The 20,826-nt window shown below is 51.0% G+C and overlaps 1 protein-coding gene across 1 annotated transcript in view; it reads right to left on the minus strand.

Moving 5' to 3' along the window:
- The window catches only part of HORMAD2 (HORMA domain containing 2), a 693,976-nt gene that overhangs the window by 543,365 nt on the left and 129,785 nt on the right, over positions 1–20,826 (minus strand). The window contains exon 5 of the mRNA XM_085633816.1: positions 1,347–1,410. Coding sequence (XP_085489942.1) covers positions 1,347–1,410 — 64 coding nt within the window. The remainder of the gene's footprint in view (positions 1–1,346; positions 1,411–20,826) is intronic.

Consider the following 20,826-nt stretch of genomic DNA (forward strand, 5'->3'; position numbering starts at 1 on the left):
TAGACGAACATCCCCTACCTTTAAAAGTTGGTACCAAGGTACCCTTTGGCCCTGGAATTACCAAATCAATGGTATGTACTAGTGAGTGACTACCTACTAGTTTTGTAAGTAATATGCCCTCAGAACTATGCTCGAAGTGTGGCCCTTTTCTGACTGGGCAAAGATCCCAATCTATTGTTACCGGTATCAAGTATGAGCATAGGTGACAATTTAAATCTCCCATTAAGAGGACAAATGAATCTTCCCCTCCTTTTCTTAGATCGACTTTCTGTTTTAATCTAGCATCAAGTTCCTCTAACACGGCATTAGTGCCGCTTCCTGAGCCTGGATTGTAGATATTAAATAATTGTACCCTCAGCCCCTGTCCTTGAAATGTTATTGCTTGCAGGTTTTTTGAGGCCCAAGATGGCACAGTCCATCTCCCCTTTAAATTGATGTCGACATATATTATTAGGCCTCCTTTAGCTCTACCTGCCCTACTCTCTTGTGCAGGGACAAAAAATAACTTATAGCCCTCCAAATGGTAAAGATCGGGCTCAACCGCCCAGGTCTCCTGTAAAACTACTATGTGGGAACCCCTTAATTGGTTCCTACAATCTACGTTAGGTATTTTTCCTGCTAAGCCTGCTATGGTCCAAGATGTAATTTTCACCTTACCCCCCTGTTCCCCGGTCAGATTTAAACCACAAGCATAAAGGTCATCTGCCTCCCTCTCTTCAGGCAGGGGATCTTGCATCTCCCCATTCTGATTCTGTCGGGAGCCTTCCTGGGAGTTCAGCATATTCCTTCCGGCAGGAGTTGATTCAGTGGTATCCATGGTCATTCTTGTTTCTTTCCCCACAAATTGTGTATCTAGGTTGGTTAGTCAGTCATTTTCATCCAAGTGTTGAAGGGGACTGAATCTGTTCTTCCACTGCGGGCCGTCCAAATCTAATGGTGGAAAGTGACTATATTCAGGATTTCCCATCCTATATCCATCTATTCCTCCTTCCTTCCTGCCCTGATTATAGGCCAATGGGTATGTAGTTCTGTGTCTAGGATAGAAGTAACCTAGAGGCATAGATTGTATAGTACTGGTTGAGTTTTTGTTATAGTCACCCAATATGTAGTCCACTAGATCTGGATTCCTAAAATGTACAATTATACTTATTGATTTCATACAATAAGTGCCTTCATACAAAAAAAATCACAAACAAAATGAAAATAAGCATTGGCCAAGCCAAAAGGTCAGCAGCCAGCGCCAGACCTATTGGCTCTGCCAATACCTGTTCATGTGTGGAAGCCCTTATGACATAAACGCATGCCACTTTCACCTAGTGCTAGCTCTACTCCATCCTCTCACTTACCATCGGACAACCTGCAATGAGCCTGGACAATTCTTATCTTCTCTTAGAATTTTCAAGCAGAGATCTATAAAAGAGACAGAACAAACTTAAGCCTCTTGACTATGAGACACAATCCAGATCTTCTATCAATAAACCATGCACTGTTTAGCAAAGGTATAGAAACGTTCGTTTATGCATGCCAAGTTTCAGAGAACCTTTAGAATACAGTTTGACAAAATGACTGCGCCTTCAAAGTCTCGCTCAATGCCTGAGACAGTGAAAAAACTTTTGGAAAAAGCTTAGAGGACAGTTTTTAAAGGACAAGTAGCATACAAAGCATAACTAAGAATCGTCTTTAAGAAGCATGGTTATACAAGTTGTCTACAATTGTGTGCTGAATGAATTCCTAAACAGATTTTGTTTTTCAGCGTGAATAACTGAAATCAGCAAGCAACAAGATGTTCATTTAACAGTTTATATTCCAGGCATACTATTACCTTTCTACAATTGCATGCTCAGGCTCTCCACCCTCGTGTCACTGAATACCTTCCCACATGGACTTTATTTAGGAATCTCCCAGGCATCGCAACAGCGATCCCTGGCTTGCCCTTTGTGACCCCTGGTACAGGCTTTGCGACCAGGCTTCAGAGATCGCAAAGGCAGTGCCAAAAGCAGAATGAAAACAGCGTTCTGATGACCACTGTTCACTTACTACAGTAGCTGCTGAGAGCCAGGCCAGTAGAATTTCTGATCTGTCAACATAAATTCAGGAGTTCAATTTACACTCATATGATGAAGCACGTTGAAAAAAACATTTGTTTAAAGTGTTCTCATGTTTTACTATGGCTACATGAAAAATGGTGGATGTAGAAAAGTGCCCCTCATTTGCAAGGTTACCCCCCTCCCCATTTTGTCTGAAATCTGATGCAACCTGACTTGATGAGCCCTCGGTCTCTGCCAATCAGGTTCCCAGGGCTTGTGTTCTTTCCCAAAATTGTACATTTGTATCCACAATTGGCACATCCCTGGCCACAGGTAAGCCCCTTGTAAAAGGTACCATAGGTACCCAGGGCACTGTGGCCAAGGAAGACCCCTGAGGGCTGCAGCACCCATTGTGCCACCCTTAGGGGTCCTGCACCTTAACAAACACACTGTGCCACAACAGGCTGCGTGTTTTAGTGCAGAGAAAAGTGAACAGTCGACATGGCACACATCCCTGCATGCCATGCCTGCAATCCACTGCCTAAGGCCTAGGTAAGTCACCCCTTTAGCAGGGTGCACTAGTCCTAAGGTGAGGATACAGAGGCATGAGCCCTGTACCGCTACAGTGTCTAAGTCCATTCATAGACATTGTAAGTGTAGTAAACCTATAAAGAGTATATGGTCTAGGAGTTGGTTACTACGAACCCCACAGCTCCATAATGGCTTCACTAAAAACTGGGAAGCTTGGTAGCAAACGTCTCATCGCATTAAACCCACGCTGATGCCAGTGTGGGACTTAATGTAAAATGCATTCAGAGGGAATCTTAGAGATTCACCCTGAAAACCAACCAGCCCTGGTGTGGCTCCTGAATTGCTGCCCGCCATTGCCATGACAAGACAGGTTTCTGAAACCCCTGGGTAGAGGGTACCCGCTCTCTAGGTCCAGAAACAAAGCCCATCCTGAGTAGAGGCGTCATGCCTCCTCCTCCCCCAGGATGGGCTGCGCCAACGAAAAGGGAAGCTTCGAAGGCCTGCCGCCTTTGGACGCTGTCCCTGCCTTTTGCTGCCCCCAGCAAAAGGCTCCAACCGGTTCTGACCCCCACTACGGTGGAAGAATCAGTGGGTAATCCAAGTTAGGAAGAAATATGTACCCACCATTGCCAACCCCAACCCTAAGGTGAGGGAAGCGAGGTGAAGCACACATCTCAGTCCCCTCCATCTTGAAAATGAGGGGACTCAGCAAATTGGGAAGAGGCTCATGCCCACCTCCCACTAGAGGGTGGCATTATAGGGGGTGTACCCACCACAAGGAAGGGACCCATTGTTCCCAATCTACACACCCCTTTAGCACCCCTAAATTTAGTATTTTGGGGGGGACCCTGAACATTGCCTCCTCAGATTCAAGGAAGAAAGAAGACGGACGGAAGAGCCGTGCTGACATAGGACGAAACCGAGAACACCAACTGACTTTACCCCAGCCCTACTGGCCTGTCCCAACCACCACCTGCCTACAGCCAAGTAACTGGTGTGTCTTGCAGCAGCAGACCCCAAGACCCCGGAGGACCTGCCCTGCACTCAAATAACAGACCCTGTCTCCCGTGAGCACCGGATTTGCTCAAGCCAAACACTAAACCATCAAAGTCCGGACTCCGCGATTCTGCACCACTCCGCTCCCGACTGCCACTGCCCGAGGTCGAGTGGCTCCATACTCAAAAGAGGTCCCACCGACGATTCTAAGTTGTGATCCGGCGACCCCTGCCCTCCCACAATCTTGAAACTAAACTTGCAGTCTTTACTTGTAGGGTCCCCCCGACCGCGACCAAAGGCGGTACGACAACTTCTCCTTTGCCTGATGTTGTCCAGGATGACCGATCGCATCTGTCTGACTGACGCCGACCGCGACTGATTGCGGACTAAAGAAACTGATGCCAAAGACACCCCAGCCCTTGAAACCTTCCCGGCCCAGGGTGGCCTAACCGACGGTGTCCAAGCATCCTGCCAGATTCCCAGTCACCTTCCCAGTCGTTGGTCACCTCCAAGAAGTCCCCCCGACCATGTATGCAGCTTTCTGAAACCGACGGACTCCACTGAGAAGCCCGGGGACAGCGATGTCCGCTTTACCTCCTGCATCCAGCTGCCTCAGTGCCGCTGGCGGTGCAGTTCTTGTGTTGGTCGTTGGCTCCTGTGCACACTATACCTTACTTTGGTATAGTATATGCAGAGCCAGGTTCCTACAATGCATTGTAGCACAAATATTCACCTCTGTGCGAGTGTGTAACAATTGATCATAAATCGAAATTTAAGACAATAATATAGTTGTCATTCAACTTACAGCGGGCCAGCTCAAAAAAGTATTAAAACTACACTCTGATTTTTAACTCTACGACTAAAGGTACTTTTTGGAATATACAAGTTCTGATTGGGATCCGCATTGGATGCTATACCTGGCATAGGTTTCCTTGCAGATTTCTTGGGAAATCATGGAACCTATTCCCACTGTACACATGAGTCCTTGGTAAAGAACTTTAGAGAGGTGGATTGGAGTCCTCTGGAAGCACATTTGTTTGTTTGTTTAATTCTCCACAAGGAAAATATTAGTCCCCGTAGAGAAACCTCTTACCCTACACCACCATATAATTTTTCAATGATCCATGCCCATTCTCATCATGGAAAGGGATTTATGCCACTGTTTGTCTGGAGTAAAAATATGACTATCTTTCTAGGCTGAAAAGGGAAAGATAGGAGTTTGTGAATGCATACATGCGTACCAATTTGTGGGTGTTCACAAACTTTCCAAAGCAAACCACAACTTGTGTGTTCCAAACGCCAAAGAACACACTCAATTCCAACCCAAGGAGGATTTACAGGTGCAGAGAACTCCATGTTAATGGCGGAGATCTTGCACCCGTCAAAGTGCTTACATCTGCCAGGAATCCCTTTGTGAATTCCTTTCAGGTATGAGGTAAAAGTTACTTGTAAATTTACATTTACAACTGAATTTACCTTTGTGAACAGGCCGAGTAGATGATAGCAATTAATATAAGTGTACATAGGTACTATGGTTTGTTTTTTCCCTTTTTTTGCCTCTCTTTATGACTTATCATTACATTTCTCATTGAGGTAAACATTAGGAGAACATTTAAATCATGACAATTTGCAAGGAGAGAGATGGGTACCCAGGCTGACCCTCCATGGTACGAAGCAAATCTCAGACCCACAGGACATAGCAAATGCATTTTCAGATCACTTAGAGAAGGTATACACCTTCCTCAACAACATACAGGGCAGACGACTCCCATCAACTGCTAACAGATATTCGTCTGCCTACACTATCAGAGGGCGACAGAGATGCACTAGACGAAGAGCTCACAGATGACGAAATCCGGAAGGCGATGGGACCCAATGGGATCCCTATAGAATTTCTTAATATGGTCGCTTCCCACACTGCGCCGCATTTGAGGACCATGTATGAGGAAAGCTATGATAAAGGAGTCCTGACAGCATCCCAACGGTTGGCCTCAATAGTAGTTATCCGTAAGCCGGGGAAACCCGCAGAGAATTGCGGCTCCTACAGGCCGATTTCTCTAATCAACGCTGAAGCGAAAATCTTTGCGAAACTTCTTGCCTCATGCTTGGTCTCGGTAATCCCATCTTTGGTCCACCACAACCAATCTGACTTTATGCCGGGGAGGAATACGGCATTGAATATCTATTGCCTTCACAATGTCCTTGGGCGACATAAATATATAGAGGAAGATGCAGTGGTGTTGTCCCTAGACGCCTCAATGGAGTTTGACTCGTTAGAGTGGCCCTATCTCTTTGAAGTACTGAGTCGCCTGGGATTTTGCCCGAAATTTTTGGGTTGGGTAAAACTGCTATATACAGATCTGTGGGGCCAAGTACGGGTTAATAACCATACATCCGGAACATTCCAGCTGAGGAGAGGCAACAGGCAGGGCTGCCCCCTGTCCCCCTTAATTTTCGCCTTGATGCTGGAACCACTATCATCCTGGGTAAAAGGAGATGTAATGCTTAGGGGGATGAAATGAGCGGAAGGACATGATGACAGGATATCGCTCTATGCTGACGATATCCTGCTATATCTCGCGTCCCCATACAAATCAATACATGTAATCTTAAATATCTTTACGAATTTTGGGAAGTATTACGGCTATGCGATCAATTGAAGCAAATCGGAACTATTTGTCCTTCGGGCCCAGTTCCCAAACCCCCCCGGGCTGCAAAGCAGAGGTTGCCCTTGACGGATTTCGTTACCTCGGGGTTTTTATAACTCCTGATCCCCAACTCTTTTATGAGCAAAATCTAGTGACACCCTTAAATAGGTTGCGTAATGACGTCAAGCACTGGAGATCCCTGCCCCTTTCCTTATTGGGCCGAGCTGCCCTATTTAAGATGCTAGCTCTTCCACGCTTTTTATACATCCTTCAAAACTGTCCAAATAAGGCTGGCCGCATGGGTCCGAATAGACGCGCAGGTTCAGGGCTTTGAATGGGCTCAGGGGTTGTCGGATAGGATCGCATTGTACGCGGATGACGTCCTCTTCTTCCTTACAAATGTGGATAGAACGGGACCAAGGCTCCTGCACATAATGCAGATTTTTGGGGAGACCTCTAGATTATATATGAATCCCCGCAAATCTACGCTTTGGATGCTCGGAGGTCAGGGAGAACTGGGCGCCTGGGCATAGTCGATCCAGCTGGCGATGGGAGGACTGGATTATTTGGTTGTATTTATAACACATGTGCCAGCAGTCGCCTGGGAGTGTAATCTAGTACTGGTGTGTGAGCGAGTGCGCGTAGATATTAAGACCTGGTCCCGTATGCCGCTGACTATCTATGGCAGATCAGCCATATTTAAGTTGGTCGCGCTTCCCCGTCTTCTTTATCAGTTGCAGAACCACCCATATCCAATCCCCCCGTTGGTTCCGGCAAGTAAATGCAGCCCTTGGGCAGTTCTTGTGGGAAGGGGGCAAGGTGCGTGTGGCCCTGCGGACGTTCTTTTTATCTACCTACTGTGGGGGACTAGAATCGTCAGACATCCTGTCATATTATCAAGCATCTCACCTACTTATATTGAATGAATGGGGGTATGGCAATCGGGAGGATCCAGCATACGCGGTAGAACGGCGGCTTATAGGAGATCATTCGCTACATACGGTATTAGACTCTGCACCACTGCGGGGATCATTGCCTTCGGCAACAAAGGTCGTGTTCCAGGTCTGGAGGCAGACATTGCGTAGAATGGGGTGGTGGAACAAGATGACGCAGGTGACTCCCCTTTGGGAAAATGGGCGCTTGCCGCAACTAGCTGCCATGCAGGGATTCCGAGGCTGGGATCGTATAGGGATATCGGTCTTGGGGGATGTCATGAGGGGTCCAGTACTGAAATCATTCCAGGACCTTCAGATGGAATTCCATATGCCAAAGTCCCAATTCTTAAAGTATCTTCAATTCCGGCACGCCCTGTTACCCAGCCTGGTGGGATTGGAGTCTGTAGCTGAGTTCAGCCCCCTGGAGGCCAAAGTCTTTATGGAAGAACTCCAGGACCGTAAGATTTACAGATATATCAAACCCTAGTTATCCACTGCTCCTCCACACTACAGAAACTCCGGGAGGATTGGGAGGGGGATTTAGGACCCTTGGAAGAGGAGGACTGGGTGAAGGCCCTAGTTGCTCCAAGCGGGGCGGCCATTGCGGTGCCTATGCGCCTGGTCCAGTTTAAATACCTACATAGGGCCTATTACACACAAATGCGGTTGTGGAAGGTGGGTTTCATTGCCTCCCCTGTGTGCCTCCTCTGTGTACGTTGATGCACACGGTCTGGCAGTGTCTCTCACTGGATCGTTTTGGAGGGGGGTTTACACTTGCTTATCAGAGGTTTTGGGCTGGGACCTTCCCCGCTCGCCGAAACTAGCTCTGCTGCACCTCCTGGAGGGGATAGGCGGCAACGTTTATTAATGCCATTTATTATTGTTGGGTCTTACCTTAGCAAAAAGGGACATAGCGAGGGCGTGAAATGCTCCGAGGCCCCCTGCGGCGGCCACATGGAAGAATGGCCTGGACTTTTGCATGGGCCTAGAGAAACCCATCTTCATTGCCAGGGGGTGCCCCTAAAACATTTTAAAATATGGAAAAGGTGGGCAGACTATCGGGGATTGCTCCTAGACCCGGTTCCAGTAGAACGGGACCCACATTTATAAGATTTGGGCTCGTTGGGGAGGATCCAGGGAGCGGGGTGGGTGGTGGAACCCCGGTGGGTAGCTCTACTGTAAATATTTGAATGGTTCTGTCTAGAGTGGATGTATAGTGCAATCGGGGGAGAGGAGGGAGAGTTAGATTTTTACTGTATTACCTTTAATAAGCCGGGTCTGGTGGCTCAGTGGACTAATGCGTCTGCTGCAGGGGCCTGTGTTCAACCTCATGGTCACAGGTTCAAATCCCGGCGGGTCCACTCAGCCTTTCATCCATCTGAGGTCGATAAAATGAGTACCATTGAGTTGGGTAACAATAAACATCTGTTATTCAGCGGCAAAATACCCGTAGTGGTGAACGTGTGCTTTACAAATACACATGTTATGTTAATGTTTTTTGGGTATCATTATGAAAAATGTCAAAGTCAATATTACATGCTCTGATTGTGCAGACACCTCTGGGTTACAGGGCCTTGCTGTATATGTGCCGCTTGACAAATAAAATTTGTTTAAAAAAACTGTCCAAATAAGGTTCCTGACACTTATTTTATAAGTGTGGAAAGTGAAGTTAGGACGTTACTGTGGAATGGAGGACCGCCCCGTATAGCGAATGCGGAAATTGACTAAGGGGTGTTACGATGGGGGGATCGCCCTCCCTGATGTGAGACTTTACTACTGGGCCTCGCAACTAGTGCCAGTAAACCACTGGATATATCGTTCCCCGATGGACCCGGCCTACATGCTTGACAGATACCAGATGGGTCGAGAGGGATGCTTTGGGGCTTTATATACGAAAGTCCGGAAATGACAATATCTTGCCCCAACGGCCCATACTGTAGAGATTTGTCACCAGGCGACTAGACGCTTCGGAATGCAAATGCAATGACTCAAGCCACACCACTATGGTCTTCCCAAACTAGGACTGTTATGTAATCAGCTGGGTTTGATAAGTGGGTTACCATCAGAAATTCCACTATAGGGCACCTAGTAAAAAAGGGCAAAATCCTTAAATTTGGGGAACTGAGGGAGAAGTATGACCTAGCTCAAGTGGAGGTTTTTCGATACTTACAGATTCGCCATGCCTTAGCTGCCGCACTCCCAGACATGAGCAAGTTGCCGGAGTCGTCCCCTCTAAAGGATCGGCCGCTGTCCAAACCAATTTTAAATAAAGCTATATCATTAACATATTGAAAACTGTGTAATAATCTGCCAGACCGTTTCAGGCGCTCCGAGAAAAATGGCAAACTGATTTAGAACCCATTGAAGATGAGGACTGGCAGGCGGCGCTGATGTCCCAGAGGGAGGCGGCTATCACCCTTCGTTTCCGTTTGATTCAACTCAAAATCCTACATAGAACATATCTTACAGGGGTCACCTTAGCGACTGCGGGGCTGCCACCAAGACACAACCTTTTTTCACACTATTTGGGATTGTCCGATCATACGACCAATATGGGACGGGGCTACAAAACATAAACAGGACGCACTAGGGAAGGAACTAACCCTTACACCACCACTCGAGCTCCTTAACATATGGGAGACGACTGACCTCACAGAAGTGGAACAACAACTGGCCAGGTTGGGAATACCTTAGTAAAACGTGAAATAGTTCAAAGTGGGGAGTGGCAGAAAGACCATCACACAGGATATGGGCAACGGAACTAGATAAGTGCATGATCGCTGATAAAGTGTTTTTTAAATCAAGAGGATGCCCTAAGAAGTGGGACAAAAAATGGGGCAAGTGGAATGTGTATCGGGGGGACCTGTGTATTTCCCCAACTGTAGAAATGGAACTAAGACAAACTTTGGCGCAATCTTTTGAACTAAGTGACTGAAAACTGTACATTCCCTGATATTATGAATATGACGAATGGCTGTAATGTATACTTATCAATGTCTGTGACTTTCAAAGTTTGAAATGAATAAAAATATAATTTATGTTCCCAGCGTTGTTCTGTGTTTTGTGACCTTGTACCCTCCCTTCCAAACAAACATATACTTTTTCATGTAGGGAAAAGATCAGTGGGTAATACTGCACTGGAATATCATGTCAGCACCTTAATTAAAATTTAAAATACAGTCGGTATCAAAAATTGAGATTTATCTGTGTTGTTATATTAATCATGCAGTCATCATGGACATTTAGAGATGTCAATGATTGTGATGCCGTCGGGGTTAAGTCATGTGGTATCACATTCTTGAAAGGTTCGGGCTCAAAGGTCATGACATCACATCCTCTGATGTCACTGAGGTCAAAGGGCGTGAGGTGTCACTTCTGCTACCACTCGCATTTTGGCGATTTAGGTCTATAACTTCTCAATTTTCAAATCAACAGTTATGAACATTTTAAGTAATTAAATCTTGGTCTTCCATTGCAATTAACGTTTGTGGGTTCCTAAAAAGCGGGCTCTGCAGGCTATTTGCTTATACCTATATGTGGGTACGTATGTGGTGTAGTGTCCGTGCTGCAACCTGCAGTTCACCTCAACATTCTGACAGACTCATTATGTTTTCTTGTGCAGAAGACTTGTGTCAGGACAACCGCTTCACATTTTTGACAGTGAAGCAGGGTTGTTGGCCCAAAACACACACCTGTTGTTTGTGCTGCTGATGAGAACTAGCTGGGGTCAAATATTAAACAAAAAAAGCATGCTCGAGCTGAAACTGGTTGTCAAGGTTTATATATATGTATATATATGGTATTTCTGTGGCGCATGGTGCTGTGGCTGACTGAAACAGAAATGCACTTCAAATTCACTGGTTCCCTGTAAATATTTGGTGCCCACTTTGAATCGGACTGGACAGCTGGATTCGAGCAAACTGCACCAGGACTGGACAAAAACTCCCCACTAAAGCATATCTTGCATTCTGCTTTTGACTTTAAAAATCTCTGCATTCGGGGGGCGTGGTCTCGCCTGGAATGGAGTAGGACGCAGGTCGCGGCCGCTCCGGACTGCCGCTGTTGTAAACTGCCACTTACGGCGGTGTGACGGCGATGCTTAGACCGGGGACACAGCCCGGGGAGAGCGGAGCACTGGGGGCACCGGTCTGGGCGGTCGGCGGTGGCTGTTGAGGCTGGCAAATACCGCGCAGACGAGGAGCCGGGTGCCGGCCGGGCTGGCCGCCATTTTCTTTGCACCCGATCTGCGCGCCCGGAGCTGGGCGAGTCCGGAGCTGAGGAGGCGTCGCGCTGGTGACTGCTGTAGGCTCCTTGCCAGAAGGCACCGACAGTAAAGGACCCCCGACCCCGGACGGCGTGGGCGATGAGAGTGACGACTGCGAGGCCCGAGCGGAGGCGGTGATCGCCGGCGTCAGATTCTGGCAGGCCGGGACGCTCCCGGGTGCGTTGGGGGCTCGCTGCGGGCCCGGAGACGGCTGCTGACGGCGCTGGGTGTGCGGAGTGACCCGACCTTGAGGAGGGAGAGCGATGGCTTCCTGAGGGGGACGCCTGGCTGGCCGGTGTGACTGGGGATGCAGCGTAGTGGCTGCATCCCCAGGATGCAGCCTGGTGGCGAGGTTGGCGCTAGAGGCGGCCTGGTGTGGCTGGCGGCCGAGGGAAAGCATCGCCCTTGGTGAGCCGGGCCCCGGTGAATTGGCGCTGGCTGCCTGCTGGGCCTCTACCCTGGGAGTGTCCGGTGCCCTGCCTCACTGCACCCCGGTTGGCGCCTGCTGAGCTGAGCCCCGGAGACCTGCGACTATTGGTGCTTGGGGGAGTGCTGAGACGAGAGAGCAAGCTGCTGGAGGGGGATCACGGAGCCCCGCGCTGCCGCGCTGTCCCTGGGGGCTGCTCTGGGACCCCCGACCGGCTCGTATTGAGGCCTGATTGAAGACGGAGGGAGTGCGCCTCTGCCTGGGGCGCGGTGGCCTGGACCCGCTTGGAGCCTGCCCGGAATGGCGGGGGCAGGGAGAGAGGCTAGCATCCGCGTGAAGGCCCCCCCACGGCTGATGGAACGATCAGGGCCCCACCGGGTGGACCGGGACTGAAGCGGCGAGCCTTCGGATGCTACAGCGCCCCCGCTACACCTCCCCCGTTTGACTGAGCAGGTGGGAACCCTCTTGGGGGCGGATCGCCTGTCCGGCAGCCGGGCACCACGCGGGGGCTTGAGAACCTGACGTTCCCCTTCCCCGACTGCGCAGAGCCTGGAGGGCCATTTGGAAAGGGCTTCACTGCCATTAATGAACTGCGTGGCCCAGTGACCTGCGCTTTACGCTGAGTGCGCATTCTGGAGTACCGGGGTTCCTGCTCCCCCCTGTTGAGACGCTGCCCCCTGACCCTCTTGAAGCATGACGCGCACAAAGCCAGGGAAGGAGCCGCGCGCGGCCCCCAAAGACGCCTCGGTCAAGGATTTGTGGGGCAAGCCGACTGTACCGTCGACGAGTGCAGCAATATCGGACCCTGGGGCCGCCGCTGCGCCAGTCACGCAGTCCTTCATGGCGTCATTCATGCAGGAGCTCAAAACAGAAATTGGGTCGCTGCGCACGGAGGTCCAGGCCTGTGTCAAGGAGCTGCGACGAGATGTGGGGGAACTCGGTGGCCGGGTTGATGACCTGGAGAAAACCTTAGACGCACGTACGGAGGACCAGGAACGCCTATGGCAGCGGATCGCCACTCTAGAAGAACAACATGTCGAGCTGCAAATCAAGCAAGAAGATTTGGAAAATAGGGGGCGCCGCAACAACATACGCATACGGGGGGTGCCAACTGGAGCGGAAGGAGCAGACATTATGTCATTTGTGGCGGACCTACTCCATGATATTCGAGGTGACGATGACACTTCACCGCCCACATTGGACCGTGCGCATAGGGTCTCCGGACCGTCTGGAAGGCCGGGACTCATCCCTGACATCTTGACGCGGGTCCACTTCTTCGTCGAGAAAGAAGCCATTCTCAAAGCGGCTAGAAGCAAACCTGAAATCCTCTGTGGGGGCAAGCCCATCCAGCTATTTCAAGACCTGGCCCCTACTACCCTCCGGCGCCGGCGGGACTTCCGGCCCATTACGGACAAGCTGAGGGAACTCAACATTCGATTTCAATGGGCTCACCCCTTTGCCCTCATGTTCCAGTGGGAATCTAAGCGACGTGTGCTGCGTTCCTATTGAGAGGCGGCCCCTGCAGCTTCAGATCCCGGACTCCCCGCCGGCTAGCCCCTCGCGCCGACCTGCTGGTCTCCGCGTCCCTCTGAAGCCGCAGTGGTCCACGGTGCGCCGCTCTAGGCACCCCTCCTCCCCGGATGGCAGCCGATCCTCCCGGGACAAGCAAGACATCATAGAGCACATCAAATCCCTGGAGGGAGGCCCGTCACCATCTGGTTCGCAAGCGCTCGCCTCCAAATGAATGTTTCTTGGTGATACCTCCTTTCTGGTAGCAGCTTGGACACTGAGTTGGCTGTGGGCTTGGACTACTTGTGGCGGCCCTGGCCCTGCCTCTCACGACGCCCGGGGGGCCTCCCTGGGGGACGCACACCTGCCTGGTACCTGGCGTGACACCTGTACGGCTGCGGCGGCGGTCCGGAGCGGACCCTCGACATCATGGATCTACAGATAAGCGATGATTCACCCCCACTCCTATTTCTGGGAGAGTGACATCTCCGGGACAGCCTGTGCCATTGTGCCTGGCTACTCCCTAGACTGGAATAGGCCTTGCTGGCCCTGTTGGCAGATTCAGTGTTTTGGTTGTTTTTCTTGCCATGTTTCCCTTCTCTCCTCTCCCTCTCTTTCTGTACCCTTTTGGTGGGGGGGACACACGTCTGAGGGGAACGACAGCATGAAAGATGCCTTGCTAGTGGTTCTGCATCAATGACTGACTCGCCTTCTTGGAAGATTGTATCCCTCAATGTGAAAGGGCTTAACTCACCCAATAAGAGACGCCAAATATGGCGCTATTTGCTCCTGCAGAGCCCCGACGTCATTTTCCTCCAAGAGACCCACCTTCTCAAATCGGATGTGGTGCGAATGGCGCACCCCCGCTTCCCCCACCAGTTCTGGTTCTCGGCCACCACTAAGTCGGCGGGAGTAGCCATCCTCTGTAGGGCGGGGTTCCTCCGGGGAGACACTAGGGTCAGCAGAGATGCCGAGGGTCGGTTCCTGCGGGTGGAGCTCAGGAGAGGGAATCATCCACTCACCTTGTGCAATATCTACTCCCCCAACCAGGGTCAAGATGCCTTTTTACGCGGGATCATTAGGGAGCACCTTGAGCCAGTAGACACCGATCTCATAGTTGGAGGTGACTTCAATTTGGTGTGGGACGCGGAGATGGACCGCTGTGGGGGGGCGTTTCACGGGACGGGGGCTATGTCTGCGGCGGTGAAGAGCTCCCTCACTTCCTTAAACTTGGTGGACACCTGGCGGTACTACTCGCCGGGGCTTCGGGACTACACCTTCTACTTCCATGTACAGTGCTCATACTCTCGCATCGACCTCCTCTTTGCATCGCACTCCCTGCTTAAGGACATCATATCAGTGTCACACTCCAGCATTTCGATTTCGGATCACGCCCATGTGGAATTGCTTATACGGGAGTGTTCCACTCGCCCGACGCGTTTGCGCCGCTGGAGATTCCCGGATCACGTCCTTCGCGACCCGGTGGATAGAGAGGAGGTCCAGGCGGCCATCCTGGCGTATTTCGCGGACAACGACGTGCCGGGGACCCCCCTCCCTCTTCTTTGGGATGCCTTTAAGGCTACGATACGGGGTACCCTCACGGCAATAGCAGCCGCCAGGGCGCGGGAAGCCAGGCTCTATGAAACCAAAATCGAGCGTGAAGTAAAGACGTTAGAGAAGCTAGACCACGAGCGCCCGATGGCGTCGTGTAAGAGACGCTTGGCCGTCCTACGCGGGCAGCTCCGCGCGCACCGTACCAACAAGGCTGAGCGCGCCCTGCTTTCACTCAAGCAGCGGTACTACGAGGGCGGTGATAAGGTGGGTGCTGTTCTGGCGCGGCGCCTGCGAACACGAGCGGCACGAGCCCATATCGCCAAGCTGCAACAGACGGACGGGTCATGGGCCATTGCAGAACCGGCAAAGCTCCAAACGTTCCGCGATTACTACGCGGCTCTATATGCGAGTGACCCGCAGCTCTGATATCGGAAACTGTAGACACCTGTAGATGGGAACCGCTGAGCAAGCAGCAATCTGAGACCCTGGAGGACTCTATCACCCGCACAGAAATGGCGGAAGCCCTGAAGGATCTTCCGCTCGGCAAGACGCCAGGCCCGGATGGGCTGCCAGTGTCCTTCTATAGGGCCTTTTTGCCGCAATTGCAGCCGTATCTCCTGCGCCTCTTCAACTCGTTCGCGGAATCAGTGGGGCCCTCGCCGGACATGGCAATGGCTGAAATAGCCCTCATACCGAAGCCCGGGAAGGATCACACCCTTTGCTCCTCTTACAGGCCTATTGCACTATTAAACACCGACTTGAAATTATACACCAAAATCCTGGCTAAACGGCTTAGCACCCACCTCCCGAACCTCATCGAGCCCGACCAGGTGGGGTTTATCCACCAACGCCAGGGGGCGGACAATGTGCGCCGCATAGCGCACATAGTGGGGAAGGCCAAACACTGGAGGATCCCAGCATGCTTGCTATCACTCGATGCGGAAAAGGCCTTCGACTGAGTGGACTGGAATTTCCTCAGGGCGGTCCTGCGGAAGGTGGGGTTGGGCCCTAAGATGGTGGCACGTATCATGGCCCCCTTTATCTCACCAATGGCCAGAGTGCGGGTCAACGGCCAACTCACGCAGCCTTTTCCCATTTGCAGAGGTACTTGGCAGGGTTGCCCCTTGTCGCCCCTACTGTTCGCCCTTGTGGTGGAACCTCTGGCCATTCGGATACGCCAGTCGCCAGATATAGGTGGCATATCTCTTCGGGGGGTTGAGCACAAAATCGCACTCTTGCAGACGACCTCCTCCTTACTCTCTCCGACCCCCCGCGCTCGCTGCCGGCGGTCCACTCGTTACTCCAAACCTTTGAAAGTGCCTCTGGGCTGAAAATCAATCATACGAAGTCCTGGGCCCTTAACCTTACGATTCCGGACGGGGAACTCGCGGCGATCCAGGCCTCCGTTCCGTACCAATGGGCGAGCAAGTCGGTGCGGTACCTGGGCCTTAACATAACTCCGGATCTGGATACTTGGACGCAGGTCAACTGGCAGGAATACAAGCTCTCAGTCATGGCCGACCTCCGAACATGGAAGGCCCTGCCCCTCTCCTGGCTTGGTAGGCTGAACACGGTTAAAATGTCTATCTTGCCGAAGATATTATACCTTTTCCAAACCTTGCCGACTCCTATTCCGGAACACTGCATTCAGGGGCTGCAGCGTGACCTCACCACATGGATGTATGTCGTTACAACGCACACTTTTACAACGCATGCACTTACAACGCATTTTTTACAACGCATAATCCATTACAACGCATGACATTACAACGCATGACACTACAACGCATTTTTAAAAACTACCTTTACAACGCATTTCCATTACAACGCATACTACCTTTACAACGCATACCATTACAACGCATAATATTAAATTGCATTTAAGGTAAGTATTAGATAGTATAGGGGTAAAAGTTACTTTTCTAACTCCAGGGGGTGCAACAGTAGGGTAAGTGTTGGATAGTATAGGGGTTAAAATTACTATTCTAACTCCAGGGGGTGCAACAGTAGGGTAAGTGTTGGATAGTATAGGGGTAAAAATTACTATTCTAACTCCAGGGGGTACAACAGTAGGGTAAGTGTTGGATAGTATAGGGGTAAAAATTACTATTCTAACTCCAGGGGGTGCAACAGTAGGGTAAGTGTTGGATAGTATAGGGGTAAAAATTACTATTCTAACTCCAGGGGGTGCAACAGTAGGGTAAGTGTTGGATAGTATAGGGGTAAAAATTACTATTCTAACTCCAGGGGGTGCAACAGTAGGGTAAGTGTTGGATAGTATAGGGGTAAAAATTACTATTCTAACTCCAGGGGGTGCAACAGTAGGGTAAGTGTTGGATAGTATAGGGATAAAAATTACTATTCTAACTCCAGGGGGTGCAACAGTAGGGTAAGTGTTGGATAGTATAGGGGTAAAAAATACTATTCTAACTCCAGGGGGTGCAACAGTAGGGTAAGTGTTGGATAGTATAGGGGTAAAAATTACTATTCTAACTCCAGGGGGTGCAACAGTAGGGTAAGTGTTGGATAGTATAGGGGTAAAAATTACTATTCTAACTCCAGGGGGTGCAACAGTAGGGTAAGTGTTGGATAGTGTAGTGTAATATTATGCGTTGTAATGGTATGCGTTGTAATGGTAGTATGCGTTGTAATGGAATACGTTGTAAAGGTAGTTTTTAAAAATGCGTTGTAGTGTCATGCGTTGTAATGTCATGCGTTGTAATGGATTATGCGTTGTAAAAAATGCGTTGTAAAGGTAGTGCGTTGTAACAGTTGCGTTGTAAAGGTTGTTCCCCCACCACATTCATATGGGGGGGGGAAGAAACCCCGCTTTTCCAACCGGATCCTGAAACTCCCTCGGGATCGGGGAGGGCTGGCCTGCCCCAACCTTTTAGACTACTACTGGGCGTCACATCTCCGCTATATCTTGGAATGGGGGGCGTGGGAGAGTGAAAAGGTGTGGTTCCACATGGATCGGGCAGTCACTTGTCGTCCACTCTGGGACCATGCTTGGCTGCCCCGGGAGGCTCGCCACCGTAGCGCTTACATGGCGGTTCCCACCAAAACGGTCCTTGAAATCTGGGACAAGGTGGCAGTTCGTCGGGGCCTAACCACTTTTCCGTCTCCCCACACCCCGATAGCCCGTAATCCGCAGTTCCCGCCGGCGGATCGCCCTCCATATTTCGCGAATTGGACGGAAACCGGCTGCAGGACGATTCGTGACCTGTTTATTGGGGACTGTCTCAAAACATTCGCTCAATGTAAGCTGGAGTTTGGGCTTATGGAGAGGGACAAATTCCAGTATATACAACTACGCCATTGGATACAGGGCTTTGCCTTGGCGCAGGCGGCCACGCGGCCCTACACCCCGTTCGAGCGGTTGGCGCGTACTTTCGGCACCTACAAGGGGCTGATTTCCCGCATATACAAGGTGCTCCAACACGCACAGCAACCGGATTCCCATCCCTACCAGGAGAGATGGCACAACGTCACTGGCTCAGGTGTTACCCCTTCCCAATGGTCTCGGCTCTGGAGCGACATTCCCAAGCTCCTACGTAGCATTCCCCAACAGGAATCGGCTTACAAGGTGATGACCCAATGGTATTACACTCCCGCTAGGCTCCAAAAAATGTTCCCTACGACATCCCCCCTCTGCTGGCGCTGCACTCAGGCGACGGGAGATTTCATCCACATTTGGTGGACATGCCCTCTGCTGATCGCCTTCTGGAAGGAGGTCCTCAGTCACATAAAAAAGGTTTTGGGGTATCCTCTCCCGGAGGACCCGCTGGTGGTACTCTTGGGCCTTCGGCCGACGACTCTACGGGCCATGACGGGCCGTGACAGACACCTTAGCTTCCACATGCTGGGCGCTGCGAAACAAACAGTGGCTCTCTATTGGAAGAAGCCCGACACACCCTCAATCAATGTATGGTTTACCCGCCTGTGGCATGTGGTGGCGATGGAGTTCCTCACGGCACGCCTTCAACTCCGCGATACCAAGTATCGCCAGCGTTGGAAGCCCTTGATCGACCACCTGGGGAGACTGGAGCATACGAGACTGCAGCCTCCGCGGCTCCGAGCCCTGAAGCTCTTTGACGATGTAGTGGACCCTACTGATCCAGGGAATTTCTGGAGACAGGCAAACAATTCGGGGTCTCCGACTCTTCCAGACACCCCCGGGTTGGGGGGGAACCTGCCCCTGGAGGACCTTGACATTCGGCCAATGCCCTGTGGTACTGGTGGGACCCATACTCCCCCCCCCTCCAAGCTGAACCTCCTCCCCTAGACTTCACACCCCCACCTTCTTTCCTTTCGTTCTGTCTCCCTTCCCCATTAGTTGATTGGTCGCCTCTTTTCTATCCATTTGATGCAGGTGCGGTAGTGGATAGCTTTAACACGAACACAGCACGGGGAGGATGGGCGGGTTCCTAATATGTTGTTACTGTGCCATGACTTATATGCTGGTTGTTGCCCTATGCCATACTCGATACGACCCTGTTGGATGCTAGCGAGCCTATGCCACACAGCGCTTGGCGGTTGCCAGCCCTCTCATGCTATACTCACTGCAGGCCATAAATGGCGACTCATTGAGGGCGGGCTGGAGGGTATCCCTACACGCTGTCCATTAGACGGGCGGGATATGTAACAATGCACTGCTTGTCGTGACCCAACTGTAGAATGGACGAGGCGGACTGCATGTGTAGGTAGATGTGTTTACAGGGAACTGCATAGCAACGGTGTCAAGTGTAGTCTTTAGAAAGACAGGACATTGGCCCCTAAGGACGTGCTTGGTGTTGCTCGACTAGCTTGCCTCTGCCTAGTGAATATTGTAATGTTATACACTCTCTTGTCAGATGGAGGGCTCGCGCAGGGTATAGGGCCTCTACCGGGGATCCGGGCTAGGGGCCGCCTGCTCATAGACCTACCCCCGGGGCATCATTGAGTCCCCCAGGCTTCCCTGACTCTGAAAGTGTTTCCTGCTGTGTGTTGGTTGTTCGCTGCCGGCCTATAAGGTTGTAGGCACATAAGCTGTGTATCACCTCTGGCATGACCTGTTAAACAATTAATAAACGTTTGATAACAAAAAATCTCTGCATTATCTTTGAGAGAAAGGTGAGCACTAAAAGTAGGAACGTGGACTGTCTCCCTTCTAGGGGTAAAGACTATACATTCAGAAGTGAGGAGGAACACTTAACTGCAGGTGGACTACGTAGCGCGCTGCTAAGTGCTACGCTTATAATGGGGAATTTGGCACCACAGAAATAAAGGCACGCACTCTTAGTATGTAGTGTGGGCCGGAAGTCCCGTGCGACCTCCGCCCGTTTATTTATGCTCTCTGGCCACGCCTGGCCAGAGAGTGCTACAATGTGTGGAGGCAGTCTCTACGAGAACAACTAGACCGCTACACCCCATCCCAAATTAGTGTTCAACGGCGATTGTCAGTGACGAATCAACATACAAAATCTGCCAGTCTCTGGCTCGGCCTAGGATTTGGCCTTAGGCTGTACCGGCATGCGCATCTTGTTGAGTTCTCATCGTGCTGACGGCTGGCGGTGTTTCCATGACACTGGGTTGCCCACCATCCATGGCTGGAGTGACAGTTTCGGGAACGGAGCCCTGAGTGCTGTCAGATCGTGGTGACAGACTGCTGTTTGGAGGGTCCCCTTCTTCTAGTCTGCCGGGATGTACCAGGGCAGCATCGTCCGGTTGTACTTGTTTAAAGCAGGAGATGTTCCGGGTGATGATCTCTCCTCCTTTCTTAGCGGTGAGGGCCGTTCCATTGATGTTTAGTACTGTCCATAGTCCAGGCTCATATGCTGTGCGGAATTTCCCTCCGCTGCGACGGTGGGGGACTAGGATGGTGCATCCAGGCGCTATGACTCTCGATCGTGCTCTTCTCCGACTGCTTGCTTTGTTGTTAGTGGCTCTTCGTCGA

This window comes from Triturus cristatus, chromosome 11 (assembly GCF_964204655.1).
Source record: "Triturus cristatus chromosome 11, aTriCri1.1, whole genome shotgun sequence".
Lineage (NCBI taxonomy): Eukaryota > Metazoa > Chordata > Amphibia > Caudata > Salamandridae > Triturus > Triturus cristatus.